Here is an 18,708-nt window from a genome sequence, read left to right as displayed (position 1 = left end):
GTTAAGCCAGACTTAGCAAATATGTGGCACATATCCTGCTACTCCCTATGTTCATGCTATTGGCAGATATTGCTAAAAGACAACACAACTCTGTTTTGGTAGAACCTCAGAGTCCTTCCCAACACAGTGCTCCAGATATCAATTACCAGTAGGTTCCCAATATAAGCCTTATTGTCTAAAATGACATTTGTTAAAATGCAAAGGCTCCAGGCTGGAAAACAGTGTAGATCACTAGGATCTTGGGGTAGATTTACTGGGCAATACTTTTTTTAACACAGGAGAAGCAAGAAAGACTTTGGGCACTCAGGGAAAGAGGAGCACAGAAGAGACGGAGGAGCAGGCTTCCCATAAGGGAAGGAAACACTAGGAAGAAACCATCATCTGAGTTCTGGCACAAAGGTTACTTGCTCTAAGACAAAAGCTCATGAAGCCCATGGAGTGGGCACTTGGAGCCCAAGCCCCTTTGGATGTGTTCTCTACCTGGCTTCTGTCAGAGCACTGTACCTAGTTAGACATTCCCCCACATAATGATTGGGGGATTACCAAGATTGTCAGATATGAACAGTTTATGTGAGTCTAGACTACAGAAGGAACATCATGATTAGCTTCTGATCTGTAGGCATTATGCTTGGCATGCATCTTTCAGTAAAGCAAAAGCATGGAGTAAATAAGAAGGCTGTAGAATGGAAAGGGGCTTTCCACTCTCTGGGCAGTATGTCTGACAATTAGTGTCACCAGGTGGCTGAATGATAAAATCTAGACCAGCTGCTAAAATGATCTTGCATGCACCCTGCTAACTGTTCTGCAGGCCCCTGGGCAATTGCCCAAATGCCCTTTAGGAGCTCTAGTGCCAGATGTTGATACAAATAAACCCATAATGATATAGGCAACAGGAATGGGCCAAATCTATCATGTTCAACCTGTCAAATGCCTTTTTAAAAGGAGTATATTTAGGTGCCTTGGATCACTCAGCTATTTGAATATCTAATTGGAAATGGAACCAAAGATCAACATTTTCTTGAGGGAAGTAACATGTGTAGCTTTGCAATGATGAGTTCTGCATGAGAAAGAGAGGGGAAATCGGGCCTTGCTGTGTACCCATCTGTGCATTTTTTGGCCTGTGATGTTTCCAGGTGTACCAAAAGCAAACAATAAAAATTTTACTTGATCGCTTCTTGGCCTTTTGGCTAAGATCAAGTGTAGTTTAAGATCTGTTCTTATCAGTTTAATATGTGACACACCCTGTATCTGAGAACATTATATTAAATGGATATTTGGAGCCAGGAGGTGGAATAGGAGCTTGCTTCTCCACTCTGTGAATCCACTTGGTATTGCACTACTTCCAGCAATGGTGCACCAAAAAAAAAAAAAAAAGTACTTCTTACCTCAAAATTTAAAGGTGGCTAAAATCCCCATTAATTCAATATGAAGGCCCTCTAACAGAACAGTGTTTTTACGGAATATTCCTCAGAGACTTGAACTACAAGTCTAAGTTGATTTTCTCTCAGCAATTCTTACCTGCTAATGTAAACAAGGCAAGCAGCTGCCAACAAGGTGAGTCCTTTCTTCTTCATTGGATAGCAGTGTGGCCTGAGGATGATTTCAACCAGTGAGAAGGGGAATATGGATGTGTGCTGGAGGAGAAAAGATGACAAATGATACATCAGGGTGCCTTTGCTTCCTAGTGTTTCTCATTCTCTCTTCCCCAGCACTCTAGCTTCTTCCACAACTACTGGATGAAACTTTCCAAAACTTGTCTGAGATTATGCCCTTCAGATGCCCAAGGACCTACAGTGGTTCTCTATTGCTTATCATATTGATCCAAACTCCTTTGTCTGGCAACCAAGTTTCTTTGTAAAGTTCTGTCACTCTCTCTTGTTCTGCTTACTGCCTGCTGCTTCCCTCTCCTAACACACATGCACACACACACATGAATGTGCACACACACGCTCCTTCACTGGAACAAAGCTGTTTCCTTCATCCTTATTTGAACCCAATATGCTTGCTTTCACCTTCAGACAGACTTCCGTTCATGCATCAACTGTGTGAAATGTGTCTTCTCTCCCTTTATTCACATGGCCCATGCTCTTCACAACCTATGCAATCTTCCATGATGCTGTCTCTGAATTTTCCTCTTGCTAACATCTTTTATTCAATTCGATTGCATTTATAGCCTGTGCCAGCAGTTGAGCACTTATGATGTGCATTTGTAAGATCTCCGGGGTCAGAGAACACGTCTTAGCCTATCTCTGTGTTTCCATTGCGCTTGGGCCTATGGAACCATTCTGTTGATGGGAGGTCGGTGCTGTGGTGTGTGTGAGAGCCTCTCTCTAGAACCCTCTCTGTCCTCCCCATCCTTCCATGCTTCATCCTCTGCTTCACAACCATCTGCCTTCTCACATCTTCCAAACACTTGACACTACTTTTATAAAAAATAATGTAATCAAGGAAATAAGCCTTTAGTAATAGTGGTGTTTTCAGATGGAAAGACTACTGAGGCCTGCTCCCCTCTTAGTCATGGGAACTGATCTGAGAAAGGTAGGTGACTTGAGTTTATGTGAATGTACTTTCATTTATTAAATACATTAAATGAGCACTTCTGCCATACTCTGCACTTACTGGGAATACTAAATAATGTATTTTACAGTTTTTATATTTATAACTGTCATTCTTTTTTCATCTCTCTTGCATCCATAGCCTCTACCTGCCAGGTCCATCCCATGCCCACTCCTGAGCCCTGAGGCAGCTATGTCAGCACCTTGGCTACGGAAGTCACTCAGTACTTAGGAACATCACAGTGCCCTTGCCACCCTGCTCCCATGCCCAGCCATGCTTCTGGAACCCTGGGCACTGGCTGTGGATGGCCTTTGCTGTTATTTCTTGTGCTTAGAGCCAGCCCCAGGAGGTGGTAGCTTCCTCTGGCCTTACCTGGCCTAGCTAAGGTACAGCCATTCAGGAGATCAAGATTCTTACGTGACAGGAAATGAGACAAGTATTGACAGGGCAAGGGTAGGATGAGAAGCAACAAGCCTTAAGTATAGAGTGTTTACTGGGCCTCCTGGGGGGACTCTACCAAAGCTGCTATTGGGAACACAGAGCAGTTAGGCCTCTTAAAGGCCCTGAGTACCCACATTTTAGTAGCAAAGCATAGAGAAACAGGATTTCAGACAAACCATGCCTTTTATACACTTTGTCCAAGGTTGGCTCTGAACATACTGACTAGTTGAATATGCAAATAGAAAGACCTCTGACCCCACTGCCATACATGGCATCTTTTCTGGGTTTGATTTTAGGCTACAGCTTCTCTGTCTCTCTCCCCAATAAAGGAACATGGTGTTTAAGAGCACACACTTTCGAATCTGGCCTTGGGCTAGCTCCTGAATCTGTCTGAGCTTCAGCTTTCTCAGACATGAAATGGGATAATAAATCATACACATGTTTTAGGGGTGCTGCTCTGAGAATTGAGGTAAGTGTATGTAAAGGGCTGCTCCTTGGCTCAGGAGACTTCTCTTGAGCAGTAGCTGTAATTGTCACTCCTATTATGATACTGTCCTTCATCTCATTGCTGACCCAATGTGGAATGGGCAAGGTAAAGTTCTGGGATGTACACAGTACCTGGTGCTCAGACGCACCCTGACCTATAGCCTGCAGAACAATGTGGTGTACAAGCAGGTAGGGTGTGTTGCAGAGACGTCCCCATGGCCAGCCACCCCATGCCTCCCTCCTCAGCTCACAGCTGGTGCCTATGCTTCCAGCCATGGCCTCCTCGGAGCCCTGGCACTGTTCTGAGACTGACGTGGATGCTCTTTTCACCCAGAAGCCACCTCAGAATGTGAGAGATGGGGCTGTCTGCTCAGCAAAGCAACTGCCCCTCCATCCACCTTCATTCTACCACAGCCAGGAAAGATCCAACTTCTATTAGCAACTATTAAAAGTACCATTACACTGGCCATTGATCTGACAGATTGTATTAACCCTGTCCACAATCAGCAGCTTCTGCTCTCTACATTAATGATCATTTGGAACAGAATTCCTGTGAAACAATGTAGTGTGTTTGCTTTAAGAGAAAATGAGTTCATAGTGATTAATGCTTTTACAACAAATAACTTTGGGATGCATGACTGGTCACCTCTTTTAGGAGCCTGCCCTTTGCAAGTGACATCCAATTGGATTTCCAAATGAATTCTTCCTGATTACTTCTGGGAAGTTTATTTCACTGGTGTCATTAGTGATGGGCCATATACTGTGGCTTAATACCCACTAAAAGGTCTTTAAAGGAAACACATTTTTTAGTTGGGCTGGGGTAGAAATGAGAAAAGGAGGAAGACCACACTCTGTGAGCTTTCTAAATATTTAGCTACTGTGAGGAGCCAAGCATGACACAATAAACCTCCTAGTATTTCAAACGTACTGGTATTTCACCTCATGTTGATATAAATTATATAAACTTTGTCAGGCAGCACATATATATTTTTTATAAAAGAAGAAAAAATTCAGTAAGAGAAAAATCAAATATGCTTTCTACTTCCAAAAAATTCAATAATTAGGCTGAGATTGACACAAATTAGAATGCTGCCAAAAATTGCTCAAAACAGTGACTCATTCTGTATTTCAATTAACAGTTTCTCAGTTTCCCTTATAAACAGTGAAGCTGACAAAAATTAATTATCTCAGAGGGGGTAAAATATTTTCTTCCAAAGTAAACAAAACACCATGGGCTGAAACAATAGTATGCATAAACAGAGAGACAGAAGAAGCTATCTTTCCTGGTCAATTAAGCCATCATTCTGGTGGGTTTTTCTTGAAATATCTCATTTTAAAAGCGTTAGTTAAAAGGACAGTGTTGTTCTTTTCCCATTCTTTTCTACTAAATTATGTCTTTTCCTCTGTCCTTGGTGTAATGCCTACTTCCATTTGAATATCATGGAGACAGAAATGTAAGCATGAAATATCGATTTAAGCATTAGTAGAATAATTGCCATTTTTATTCCCTGGTTGCAAAATAGCCTCAGAGTTAAGTACTAAAATTTACCAGCCCATAGAAAATTCTTACAAGGTTACATGAGTGGCAACATGAGAAGTAATGAGCACTTACTTTTACTCACCTTGTACCAGTAGATAAGTAGCTGTTATAAACAGCTTCCTGTGTATGAACCTAAATCTACAATGGGATGCATTTGCCTGGCTCTTGTGCAAGAGGCCAGGCTTAATCACTGAGATAACCTGTGGAGCCCAAAGCTCATCACTGTCATACAGGCTCCAAGGACTGAAGCAGTAAGGCTAGGGTGGTCACACTCTTACCTCTGAGACAAGAACACTTAATTTTCTCCAGTGAGAGAAATTTCAGGGAGCCTACACATTTTAAAAATCAAAGAACATTTAAAACTATGATCTCTGCCTTTTTCCTCTATTTCATTTTCTTGTTGAACTAGCTCTTGTGTTGTCTAAGATAAAACAGCAGCTGCCTTCTTGGACTGGGCATTGAGAGACTTGCTCATTCATCTGCCATTTCTAGAGAACTTACATAATGTTGTCCACTTCATGTTTGCCTCATCTTCTCCCTTCACCTGTTTAGGCAACACCTGGGGCGAGAATTAACTTCTTCCATTGGCTCTTCCCAAATTGATGTCCTTTCCCCAAGTCTCTAAGATAATGTATTTTGTGTATGGTACCAATACATACGAAGTTTTAAATCAAATTTTATTGCACCAAAATCTCATTTCTGGGGATGTTAAGGTGGATATTTTTGCCCAGTATATATTAAATATGTCACTTTTTAATTTATTTAAAAAATGAAAGCCTTCACAAAATCTCAGGGCCAAACACATGGTCAAAACATTAATTAAAACTTAAACGTAAATACAAGACATGTGAAAATGGAAGCAAAACAAAACTTAATAGAATGCCATGTTAACAGGCTTGTTATTATACTGCTGGATCATGTTCCTTAAGCTTAAAAACTACATGCAGTAATAGTTGTATTTTAAACCCTCGTAAAGTAATCTCTCATTTTGAAAATACCATCCATTTGCCCGCTAAAAACTTTTACCTCACTCTTTACCACCTTCCCTCACTATAGTTTCTGCCTCTTACCACCTATACTCTCTATAGCTCCTATGTTGTTAAAGGTGAAATAAAGTTTGTGTTAAGTCAATCTGACATACAGTAACCCTGAAATGTAGACACAGGCTAAATTTATTATATCTCTAGGGGAAAAAATAATTTTTTCCACTCTCCCATCTATACTACTTGCAGGGTCTTTTTTCTCCCCTCAAATACTAGAGTATAGAAGATAATTGGATTTGTAAAGATACCCTTTTCCATGTTCTAGGAACTCAAGTGGATAGGCTAAGCACCACTATAGTTAAAGAGCCAATGTTCAAATGCCTGGGGAAGAGGGACTGGGAAGATAAACCACGCACAGGAAGAGCCACATCATCTATATATAGGTGAGCTGACACAGCCCAGCCTGCTAAAAATTCAAAAACAGAAATTAAAAACCAGTAGTTTTATTTACTGCAGAGTAGTAATGTTTGTAGTTACCCTGAAATGCACCAAATTAAAATGAATTGACAGATGGATAGATGTATACGACTAATACAGTAAACTATTAATAATAGAACCTAAGTGGTGGGTAATGCAAGTGTTCACTGTAAAATTCTTTAAGCTGTGCTTTATGTTAAAATTTTTTCATAATAAAATGTTTGAAGAAATACAAATAGTCTTCACTGGCCTGGAAAGGGAAATGAATGCTCCATTGGGCCAAAGAAGAAAAGACTGCCATTATTCATGAACTTGTGTGTGAATTAAACAGGTGGTTAAATGATAACTTTCTGAATCTTCTAAGGAGAGTTTCCAAGTGATTTTTTACTTCCTACACTGTTTTCCTATGGCTTAATATGTAATCTAGCCAACATCTCAAAGCAGCATTCTTCTACTGGAAAGCTAGTTGTCTCTGATGGTGTCCAGCCTGGTGAAGAGGTGGCTGTGTAGATTCTATTCAGTTACAGGTAAGACAATAGAAAGATCTGGGATCTTAGGACCCTACAATCAGGAGAGCATCTGCTTCTTCCTGCTCTTCTCCTCTCTCCTTCCCTCTCGAAAGCACTCAAATCCCTCTCTCTAATTAACTCTTTCTGGCAATAATAACAACCTTACACACCTGCTGTAATCACTGACTCATTCCTTTACTTCTCATATCCAAATGTGATTCACTTTCCCCCTCAAATTCCTCTTATAACTGCCTATTCTTAATGTCCCCAGCATCACCTGCCTAGTTTTCCCCAATTTTGGTACAATACATACTCAATGTTGCAATTTGACCAACCTTCCTAGAACAAGTTTCATATTGCTCAAAGACCTCTGGTTCACTGCTGCCTCAGTCCACTATCTATACCCCTTCTCTAAGCTCATACCTCTGCCATTTTCCACAGTATCTCAATGAGCTGCCTCCTTTCAACTCAAACTAGTTTTTTCATTATCCTTGTGCTTCATTCCATTTCTTTCCCCAGAATTCCTTTCTTTTCTCATTAATTCTTTAATTCATCTCTCCCAACCAGACCCACCTTTGATACATCTTATAACCAAAAGCACACATATTAGCATGAGAAGATATAAAAGAAAATTAGGACCCAGGAGAATACTGAAACACAAATTCACCAACCACAGGCTTGCTGGTCTACTACTATTGATATTCAAATTTATCAGTACCTTTCCAGACATCCAGAATAAAAAGAAAGAGATGAAATATACACCATTCTTTTTTTAAAAGGAAACTAATCTTTACTACTAATTAGGCCTAATTAATCAAATAAATTTTTACTATTGCATTCTAAGTAAGGGACAGTAAGTCATAGCAAAATAGAGGCCTGGTTTCCATAAACTGATAAAAATCTCAAGGCAAAAAATAAAACACAATGTATTAAAGGAGATTCTGCCAGTAAGGAGATAATATTGTATAATTATGTAGCTTTCTGATCATCAGAGCAGTAGAAGGACTCCAGAAATACTACTTCCTTCATGAGTGTTTTTATTTGTTTTTGTTCCAATTATGAGTCAGACAACAGCCAGTATTTTATTCTGTTTTTAGAGCCAAAAGTGTAGGTATTATACTGTTGATGACACAGAGATCTGAATGCATGGAGGAATTCAGACAGTCAATGGTAATGTTGGTGGCCTTTTATTGCAGATAAGGACTCTCATCAAGAAAACCATCCTGCCTCTTGGAGCTGAGCACCTGGCCCTTTCTGCTACCTCTGGGGCCCATGCTACATCCACATCACAGCCATATCATGTATCTGTCCTCATAGCTTTTTTGGTCCATGCTAGACTCTTCATTGCTTAATTACAGTCAGTTTCATTTTTTACACTGTCAGTTTCATGTATTTTCTCCTATTCTAAATTAAATGATAAGCAGTTTGAGGTCAAAGTTCTCCTCTCCTTTTTTAGGACTTCCCTCCCCCTCAGATTTATAAATGCTTTTTGACTGATTTTCTTCATTTAAACCTTTGTATTGCAAAGCAGAATTAAGCCTTGACATGGCTTACAAAGTCCCTCATGATCTACTAAACTGTCCTGTCTTACTTTCATGCCCAGCACCCCACCTACAGCCTTCACCCTGTCCTTATCTTCTGATTACTCTGCACTCTACCCATGGTTCCCTCTCTCGCCACTGATACACCACACACTTATCCCTCTCTTCTCTCAGCCTTCACACCTTCTTCTTACTGTGCAGGACTCAGCCTAGAGATCACTGACTCCAGGGCAGAATGTGAAGACTCCAGTCCCCTTCCCCAGCATGGCTGAACTTCCCTGTGCTCATCCCCTTCACAGCATCACATTATTGCATTCACCTAATTTTGGACAAACCTTCCTTAGAAACAATTCAAAGCTTAAGGCCGTTACCATTTTACCTCCAGTGCCTAGCATGGTGCTCAACCTACCCTGGCCACTTAGTAACTGTGGCATTAATGAATGAATCAAGACAAAAATGGAATGAGGTAGAAGGGGAAGAAGGGAGAGTTCTTCTTCACAGCCTCAGAAGACAATCCAGTGTCCTGGTGTGAGAAGACAACAGCTGCAGTTCAGATTTAACTGACATGGCAGTCGCACATCGGACTGTGTCCATAGCAGCAGAATCACAGAGCCAGTCCCACTTTAGGCTGGTCATCTTTACCCTTTGTAATGGCTATAGATTGTATGCCAAATCCTGAAAAATGGGTGTTGTATGTCACAGAGAAACTTGCAAGAAAATGTGACTTCTGGGAACAACCCATGGGTGCCTACATCGTGGTAATAAAACTGTAGACTCAATAAAGGGGGCGGGGGTCACCATCCAGGAGCTGGCAACCCTGCATAAGCTGAAATATATGTAGGCAACAGAGGCTATTTTTTGTTGATCTTGGGGCTCACTGGCCTCTGGCCCTCCATTCCAAAATTGGGCCAGATAGAAATCCTCCAGTTTTTGCTCAATATCTTCTTATACCCCTCCTCTGTATTAATCTGTAATCCATCCTTCCTCTATGATTCTGTGCCTGGCTCCACATAGCACACATGGAGACTTGTTTTTAAGACAGGGACAGATGGGCAGCTCTTTAGAAAGCTGCTCCAAGTTGGAGGAAGAAGACTGTTCTTTTCAAGAAAGAGAAAATTTAGGAAGCATAGGGATCTGTTCTTGCTTTAGAGCCACCATCTCTCAGGGCACTCTCCCTTCCTCTCAGATATCTTACCATGATGTACATAAAGGACTCACAATGTGTAGGCAGCTGGTTTCCCTGGGAGATAACAGTATTTTAGGAAAGCATCCTGTAAGCACAAGCTCTAAGGCAAAGTTCCAAACTCCTCGCATGACTGGTCCCATGACAAACCTGTTTCTACACTTTCTTCTTCCTGCTTCTAGCCTTCCCTTGCTAACCCATCAGGGTGCTTCTGAAGGGACTTGCCCACTGTTGTGTTAGAATGACAGTTACTCACTGGTGGTATTCCCAAATGCAAATAGTTGGTTGATTTAGAATTAGTCTATATGTCAGGCTCCATGAGGGGCCCATGAGATCACTGTGGGGGGCTTAACAATAGAGGATGAAAGGGCTGGTGGTGGGTCTAGAGGTAAAAGAAAAAGATAAGTATGCTTGGGAAATGCCCTCATTCAATACCTATTAAATATCTCATGAGAAGCAGTTATATTTCAGCATATCAGGCCATTAAAAAGTATGTAAGATATGGTCCTGGAACTCAAAAAAAAATAAAAAAAATTAACTTATGTGTGTATTGTAGCCCTGAAGAACTAGGGCTAGGCTAGTTTTAAAGAATTATATAGTGGAGCCTCTGAAAGTCATAAACAACAACAGGTGACCCTGGGTCAAGCCCTTGGAGTCCACAATGAAAGAGCACAGCTTCTTGTTTAATGCAAAGACCGACTTCTCTTTCACTCACTAGGTAAAAATCTTTCTTATCTAAAATACTTAGGAGTTTCTCTTCAAAAGTTTTTGTGTCATATCATACTGTGTCTTAGTATCTCATAGAGTGTCACTAAGTTGTGTTTTGTTCTTTCAAAATAAAAGTTAATTATACTTCCCCTTTATTAATATTTAAATTTGAGAACATAGATGGGGGCTTAGGTAGATACGCTGTGCCTCCTCACATACCCAAAAGAAAGACACCACCAAATTTAAAAACAAAAAACAACCAGAACTTCCAGAAAATCGAACTGTATGGAAGTCCAACAACTAAGGAGTTAAAGAAGAAACATTCATCCAGATCAGTAGGAGGGGCGTAGACCAGCAGCTGGGTGGAGAAGACTTGTAGCAAGGCAGCAGCTGGAGGACAGGGTGATGCCACATTTGCATGTAGATAAACCAGGAAGAACAACTGAGGAGCAAGACAGACCATACAACCCAGGGTTCCAGCACAGGGAAATAAGGCCTCAAAACCTCTGACTGAAAAAAACTGTGGGGATTGAAGTGGCAGGAGAAACTCCCAGCCTCACAGGAGAGTTCACTGGGGAGGCCCACAGGGTCCTAGGGTGTACACAAGCCCATCCACCTGAGAATCAGCACCAGAAGGGCCCAATTTGCTTGTGGGTAGTGGAGTAAGTGACTGAAAGTAGGCGGGAGCAGAGTAAGTAACATTGTTTGTTCTCAGACAACTCCCCACATACAGCGCCAAAACACAATGACATGGGTCACCCTGCCCTGGTGAATACCTAAGACTCCACTCCTTACTATATAATAGGCATGCCAAGACAAAAACGACATGGCCCAAATGAAAGAACAGATCAAAGCTCCAGAAAAAAAAAAAAAAACAGCCAAGCAATGAAGAGATAGCCAAACTATCAGATGCAGAGTTCAAAACACTGGTAATCAGGATGCTCACAGAAATGGTTGAGTATGGTTGCAAAATAGAGGAAGGAGTGAAGGCTATGCAAAATGAAATAAAGTAAAGTGTACAGTGTACCAACAGTGATGGGAAGGAAACCAGGACTCAAATCAATGGTGTGAACCAGAAGGAAGAAAGAAACATTCAACCAGAATAGAATGAAGAAACAAGAATTCAAAACAATGAGGAGAGGCTTAGGAACCTCAGGGACAACTTTGAATATTCCAACATCCAAATCATAGGGGTGCCAGAAGGAGAAGAGGAAGACCAAGAAATTGAAAATTTATTTGAAAATATAATGAAGGGAAACTTTCCTAATCTGGCAAAGGAAATAGGCTTCCAGGAAGTCCAGGAAGCTCAGAGAATCCCAAAGAAGTTGGACCCAAAGAAGCACACACCAAGGCACATCATAATTAAGTTACCCAAGATTAAAGATAAGGAGAGAATCTTAAAAGCAGCAAGAGAAAAGGAGACAATTACCTACAAAAGAGTTCTCATAAGACTGTCAGCTAATTTCTCAAGAGAAACCTTACAGGCAAGAAGGGGCTGGAAAGAAGTATTTGAAGTCATGAAAGGCAAGGACCTACACCCCAGATTGCTCTATCCAGCAAAGCTGTCATTTTGAATGGGAGAGCAGATAAAATCTTTCCCAGATAAGGTCAAGTTAAAGGAGTTCATCATCACCAAACCCTTATTATATGAAATGTTAAGGTGACTTACTTATCTAAGAAAAAAAAGAAGATAAAAAATATGAACAGTAAGATGACTACAAACTCACAACTATCAATAACTGAACCTAAAAACAAAAACAAAAATGAACTAAGTAAACAACTAGAACAGGAACAGAACCACAGAAATGGAGATCACATGGAGGATTATCAGTGGGGAAGGGGAGGAGGAAGGTTATCCCCTGTATGAAAAGGTACAGGGAATAAGTAGCATAAATGGTAGGTACAAAATTGACAGGGGGAGGTTAAGAATAACATAAGAAATGTCAAAGCCTAAGAACTTGCATGTACAACCCATGGGCATGAACTAAGGAGGTGGGAAATGCAGGTGGGAGGGGCTGTGCAGGGCAAAGGAGAGTAAAGGGGAGAAAAAAATAGAACTGTAATAGCATAATCAATCAACTATATTTAAAAAATTAATGCCATACAAAAAAATAAAGAAACTTGAGAACAACAATAAAAAAACAATTCCCTTTATTAAAAAATAGACAACTGTATATTAGACTACTTTTTCAGTTATGAGCTTTTATTCTTGCTGAGAAAAAAACAACAAAAAGGCTGTTTGCTGGACATGAAACTGAAGATGCCAAGTAGGATGATAGATAAGAGTTTGGTGCTCATAAGAGAAATTTAGCTGGAGAAAATATTTGGGAGCCAACAGAGTGTAGACGTGACTTTTCTTTTTCGTGGCAGTACATGAGATTGCCCTAAAAGAGTATGAGTTTAAAAACAGGGATCTTGGAGCAAACCCTGTGGAACAGCAATAGTTGAGCCAGAATTTCTCAGCCTCCACACTACTGATGTTGTAGAATAGATAATTTGTTGTTGTAGGAGCTGTCTGTGCATTGTAGGATATTTAGCAGCACCTTTGCTTCTAATTACTGGAGATCAGGAGCACCCATCCACCCCTAGTTGTGACAATCAAAACTGTCACCAGATATTGCCAAGTGACCCCTGAAGAATAAAATGAATCCCAGTTGAGAATACCTCATTTAAGGGATGAGCAAAGAATCCTTACAAATATAATTGACAAGGAGCAATCAGAAAATATGGAGGTAAGATAAAGAAGTAAAGAGAGTATTTTGAGAAAGATGTCATCAAATGTCAAGGAAATATATTAAGACATGAGTACCACTCCCCCTATCACTCAGTTTTAGAAACAAGGACACTGGTAATCACACAGAAATTTGCTCCTTGTGTTCAAAATTGCTTGTTCTTCCTTCTAGAATGACACCGCGTGTTCCTGTGCAGTCCTCTACAAATTTGGATTTCAACTCCCTGCTCACAGTATTCTTAGACTTGGACCTTGGAGCCCCTGGAAGCTTGGAGGTTAACACAGATATGTTTCCATGGCTGCGATTGCCATCTGTTCCACAAAACCTAAGGGTGCGTGGAAATCTAGACAACTTTGTAATTATAAAATTTAGTAACTTACATGCAGGACAAGTTGATGACAAGTTGGCTTGCACAGAGCCCTCTACACTTCTGGGAATGCAAGCCTGTGGCATTGAAACAATCTTCCCATTGCCAAGAAATTTGGCTCACTTCCTTATCCTGGTCTTCTTGAGAAAAACAGCAAAATTTCTTAAAAGGTCACAAAATTCCTTCTCACCACAGGATAGTAAATTGTGGCTTTTATGAGTTCCTAGATATGTTTACAGAGACACCAAAAACACACAAGCTTTTATTCCCAACCAATCCATAGTAAGAGAGCTCTTCAGAATACCTTTCTGAAATGATGAACTTTTTGGTTTCCAAACTCGGTGGGGGTGGGGGGGAGCATAAAAGTTTTTGTTTTGTTTTTAGCTTTCAAATGTGAATTTTCACTGGTAAATCTATTCCTACTGAGGGAAGTGAAATCCTGAAATTTCCCTTGCTTTTATGAGGCTTTTTTTATTCTGCCCTCAGAATAAGAAAACTCTTGATTACTATTGAACTGTTAAAATGTTAGGTTCCATGGCAGCCACCAACTATTGGTGGAGTTCCACATTTCTGGATTTGTTACTGTGGGAGGTTAACTAGTAATTAATAAGAAAGAGAGCAAAGTGAATTAGACATTGAGCTTAGTAAACTGGGGCACATGAACCTGTTTGCTTCACCAGGAAGTGACAGCTTCACACCGCAGGGGATCATCATTGCTCTGCCAAGGGGATTAACACTCCTCCCTTCTCTACTCTGGTATTGATTGTTGCAGGGCACAGGGGGAGGTGCTGGACCATAGAGGCCTGTCATTCTAACTAAGGGGTGTGAATCCACCCAAAGTCCATGAATGCTTGGGAAGTTGATTGGTTATTTTGAAAAAGCTCCTGGTTATAATCTCAAGCGAACAAAGAAGCTCTCTCCTCATTTCAGTGAACTGCATGCACCCCATGTGTTCATGTGTTGTCTCTTTCCCGGAAGCACATGACCATACGGGTCTAGCAGCCGTTGTGGTAGACCATGTGGGCTCCAAAGGACTAAGCTTTAGTATAAAGCAGAAACTCTGGACACTGGTCTTTGTTTTGGCCTTGCTGAAGACACAGTTGGACTTTTTCCATATAGGATAGAAGGAAATGAGACATTGGAAACCCAAGAGATATTTCTACGAGAATAAACCTTGACATATCACAATCTCCCATGCATGGATTATTGGAAAGTTTTCCTTGCAATCCCATGGAAGAGCTTGATTTCCACCTACAACAGATTCAGTTTTAACATACATACACTAATGAACCCTTACTAGCTTTTTTGTCCATCAGTAGGAACCCTGGGTTGGATATTATCTCTCAGGGCCAGTTTTAGCCCAGCAATAAAGAGGATGGGGAAATTGACCTTCCATACACTTCACAATGATAAAAAGTGATCTCACCTTTAAGTGGAACCTAATCAACAGAACAAACAAGCAAACACAATATAACCAGAGATATTGAAATTAAGAACAAACTGACAGTCACCAGAGGGAAGATAGGAGGGGATAATTGGGGGTAAAGGAAAAGGATTTTCAGGAACAACTATAAAGGACACATGGACAAAATCAACGGGGCGGGGAGCAACCAGGGGAGGGAGGTGGGGATGGCTGGGGTTGGGGGAATTCGTGGGGGGTAATGCAGACAACTGTACTTGAACAACAGTAAAAAGACGCTATTGTTTTAAACTGGTTCCTTTGACTACTTTTCTTTCATCTGGTTACCTCTGAGGCCCAGTGTTTATTCTTCCTTATTTCAATCTTTGTCACCTTTCTTTTCAATCCATGGCTTTTTAGAATTCTCTTTGGTTACATGAGTACCCAGTTACCTAATTAGATCTAAGAATGGTGGTAACAGAGGAAAGTGGGAGCCTGGAAATGGTTCTACTGAAGAGCATCCACCCTTGAGCCACAGTCAAAATCAGAACAAACATCATCTCTTCTTTCACAAAATATGTGCAACTACTATAACTCTGCATCTTTTTCAACATAAATCAGTCACTAATATATAATTTTTGATATAACAACTAAAAACTCCATAGATATTTGAAGGGACCAATACTTTCTCTCTAAAATTTCCTCACAACTTTCTCTACAAAAGAACACCTCAAAATATCAAAGCATATAATGTCAGCCACAGATTCTAAGGCAAGGCTACTAAAGGCTTTCTTTACCTTCAATGTCCCCTGGACTCAATACACCCCAATGATAAAGGAACTCTGGAATCAGTCAAGGGCACAGAGAACTCTGGAATCAGTCAAGGGCACAGAGAAACTACCAGAGTAATAAGAGATAAAGACCTCACTCATTCTTGTATGCAGCAATTTTCAGTAAGTGCCTTCCCCATGCTGGTCTGTGTTGGGTTGGGGATTAAATGGAAAACAAATATGGTCCCTGTCCTTTTAGTCCTTGTGGTCTAATCAGCAAGATTTTCTTTAAACAAGTAAAAAACTACACAAATATCAATTATGGCATGTTGCTCTGAAGGACACGAACAGGTATCTATGCATCAGAAGAAAAATAGAGGAACGTTAAATAAAGTAGTCAGGGAAGGCCAGTCTGAGGAGGTCATTCTTAAGCTGGTTGTTTTTTAATACTGTAGAGTAATAGGGAGGAGGATCTTTTCCAATTTACAGTTGACCCTTGAATAACACGGGGGTTAGAGATGCTAACATGACCCCACACCGCACAGTCAAAAGTTCACATGTAACTTTTGACACCCCAATAACTTAGTTGTCCTTTGGTGTCTGTGGGGGACTGGTTCTAAGACCCCTGTAGATATCAACATTTGTTGATGCTCAATGTATATAGTCATCCCTCTGCACCCATGAACTCCCAACCATGGACTGACTGAAAAAAAAAAGTCTATGTATAAGTGGCTTCATGCAGCTCAAATCCAAGTTGTTCAGGGACAACTGTACTTTGTTGCTGTAGGAGAAGGTTGAGAATAGAAGCAGGGAGACCAGTTTAGTGGTGTTGTATGGGGAAAGTGAAGGTAGACACCAAGTATTGGCAATGGAACTAGGAACTGAACAGATTTGTTATGTACTTTGGAGGTAGAAGGGACAAAATTAGCTAACTGATTGAATATAAGGGTGGTGGGATGGAGGGAGGTGGCAAGATCAATGCTGATTTCTATCTTGAGCAATCGGGAGAATGGTGGCTCATTTTCTTGAGAAGGAGCCCAGGACAGCTTGATAGTGAGTATTACATGTCCACTTCTGGACAAGTTGATTCAGAGATAGGCCGATACAGCAACGTCAGGTAGACAGAGATGCAAGTCTGGAACTCAGAGGAGATCTGAACTAGAGACTTAGCACATTGATAGAATTAAATCCAGGGGGATGGATGTGTGCTTCTAGGAAAAGAATACCGGCAAAGCACGTGGACCAGGACAAGCTTGGAAGAAAACCACCATTTAGAGGGCAAGTAGAGGACACAAGTAGAAACTGAGGTAGGAGAGAAACTAGTTAGTGCGCCATTAACAGAGCCGAAAATCAGAGTTTCAAAGAGGAAGAGGACTACTGTGATGAATGCTGCTGAGAGTTAAGTAAGATGGGGGAAAAAACAAAAGCCATGGATCTGCAATTTTGGAAACAACTGGTGAGCAGAATAAGAGGAATGAACAGAGCGAGTATAGATAATACATATAGGTTCAGAGCAATGCTCTTGGCCTCTGTTCCATTCAGAGAGGCATACATTCTTTTTCATGTGGTGTGAATGTCAAGGTCTCTGTCATGAAGGAAACTAATTAGCCAACCACCCCTCTGCCCTCCAAATCCTGGTGACAGTCAGGGCAGGGCTCAGGAAAATGAATTTATAACTTAAGGTTCACCCCTGCCTCAGGTGGCAGAAAGAAGCCATGTGCTTTTCCATGTCTTTCCTTTCATCTCCTCATAAAGGAGGCAGTTCAAAAGGCTGGATGCGAGACAGTAAGTCCCAGAAAAGTGACTTAGCAGCAAGCTTCCATCCTGCTTCTAATGAAGCTTTAGGTTTAAGAGACAATTCAGTATCATTTACCAGAATTCAAGGAAGTGGCAAATTGGGGGGTGAGGGGTGGGGAGCACCACCTCTGTTAACAAAGTCTCCTTCTTGGGTCATTAGGTATCTTGGGGGAGAGCTGAGTGTTTGGTTACTGGTTAAATTTCTCAATGGGGGACATCCCAGTTAACAGTTAGGCCCTGCAGTTCACACCTTCCCTGACCAGTAGGCCCAGATTGCTGTGTAGATTTGTGTGCAGAACTCCTATGTTGACATTAACCAGAAAGCAAATTAAGCAATCCCAGGGACTCTAAAACCCAACCTTGAAACTTTAATTATACATTAACACATAGACAGTGTGCTCTGGAAATAAAGAAATACAAACTTGTGCTTAATTGCTACATTACCAATCATGGAAGGCAGGCAATTCGATCACCTTAAGAGATCACTTTACGATCAAGAGCCTTTTCATAATTGCCGGAAAACTCTAAAGGCCTCCCCACCAGAGACAGCTGCAAGGATTAGAAAAGAGAACACTTCACCAAATTCATCTATAATCATGATTCAGTGTTACTCAATAGTAGCCTATGGGATAAACCTTAGGAAACAGGGCTCTTGTCTGGAATAAAGGGATGAACAAAATGGACTACTTAATCATTGGTTCTCTTTGTTTATGTCTACCCCTTTGAAATGAGCACTTTAGAATCTTCGAATTTTCTTCTCAAATGTTTCCTGACTTTCCCATATTGCCACCTGCCCTACATGTCTGACTACATGATTAATGGAAATAATCCAATTAGAGGTTATTGAATAATTTAGAGCTTTGCACCTTCAAGAATAGTAGAAATACTTCTAAAGAAAGGTAACTTAATCCTGTATAAAGGCCTTCCTGTATTCATGGACTGGCGTCTACCCCATATCCGGGCCTGTTCCCATGCTTTTCTCTACTCTTTAGAACAACCTCTAACCATGGATTCAAATTCTCATGAGTTTTTTCCCCCTATTCAGCTTTTCCTCTTCTACTAATGTAGAAGCAGTGCACTCCATTTCTATGTGGTTATTTTAGACATTATATCATGTTTATTTAATTTGGTAATGGCTAATATGTCATTATCCCTAGCATCTCCCCACCAGCAATCCAGGGAGACTTTAGAACACCTTAATTTCATACATTCCATTTAT

At 40.8% G+C, this 18,708-nt stretch overlaps 1 protein-coding gene and 1 non-coding gene across 4 annotated transcripts in view; one reads left to right on the top strand and one right to left on the bottom strand.

Moving 5' to 3' along the window:
• LOC114498124 (androgen dependent TFPI regulating protein) overlaps positions 1-18,708 on the bottom strand; it is an 86,874-nt gene that overhangs the window by 18,147 nt on the left and 50,019 nt on the right. For all 3 annotated transcript variants that reach the window (XM_036026507.1, XM_036026508.1, XM_028514218.2), the window contains one exon: positions 1,519-1,634. In XM_036026507.1, coding sequence (XP_035882400.1) covers positions 1,519-1,634 — 116 coding nt within the window. The remainder of the gene's footprint in view (positions 1-1,518; positions 1,635-18,708) is intronic.
• Positions 1,168-1,362, top strand: LOC114498375. Its single transcript, XR_003684791.1, has one exon. It is a non-coding gene; the product is annotated as a U2 spliceosomal RNA (small nuclear RNA).

This window comes from Phyllostomus discolor, chromosome 5, assembly GCF_004126475.2.
Source record: "Phyllostomus discolor isolate MPI-MPIP mPhyDis1 chromosome 5, mPhyDis1.pri.v3, whole genome shotgun sequence".
In the NCBI taxonomy this organism is placed as follows: Eukaryota; Metazoa; Chordata; class Mammalia; order Chiroptera; family Phyllostomidae; genus Phyllostomus; species Phyllostomus discolor.
Note: the sequence above shows the minus strand (reverse complement) of the source record. Positions and strands in the feature narration are given on the sequence as shown.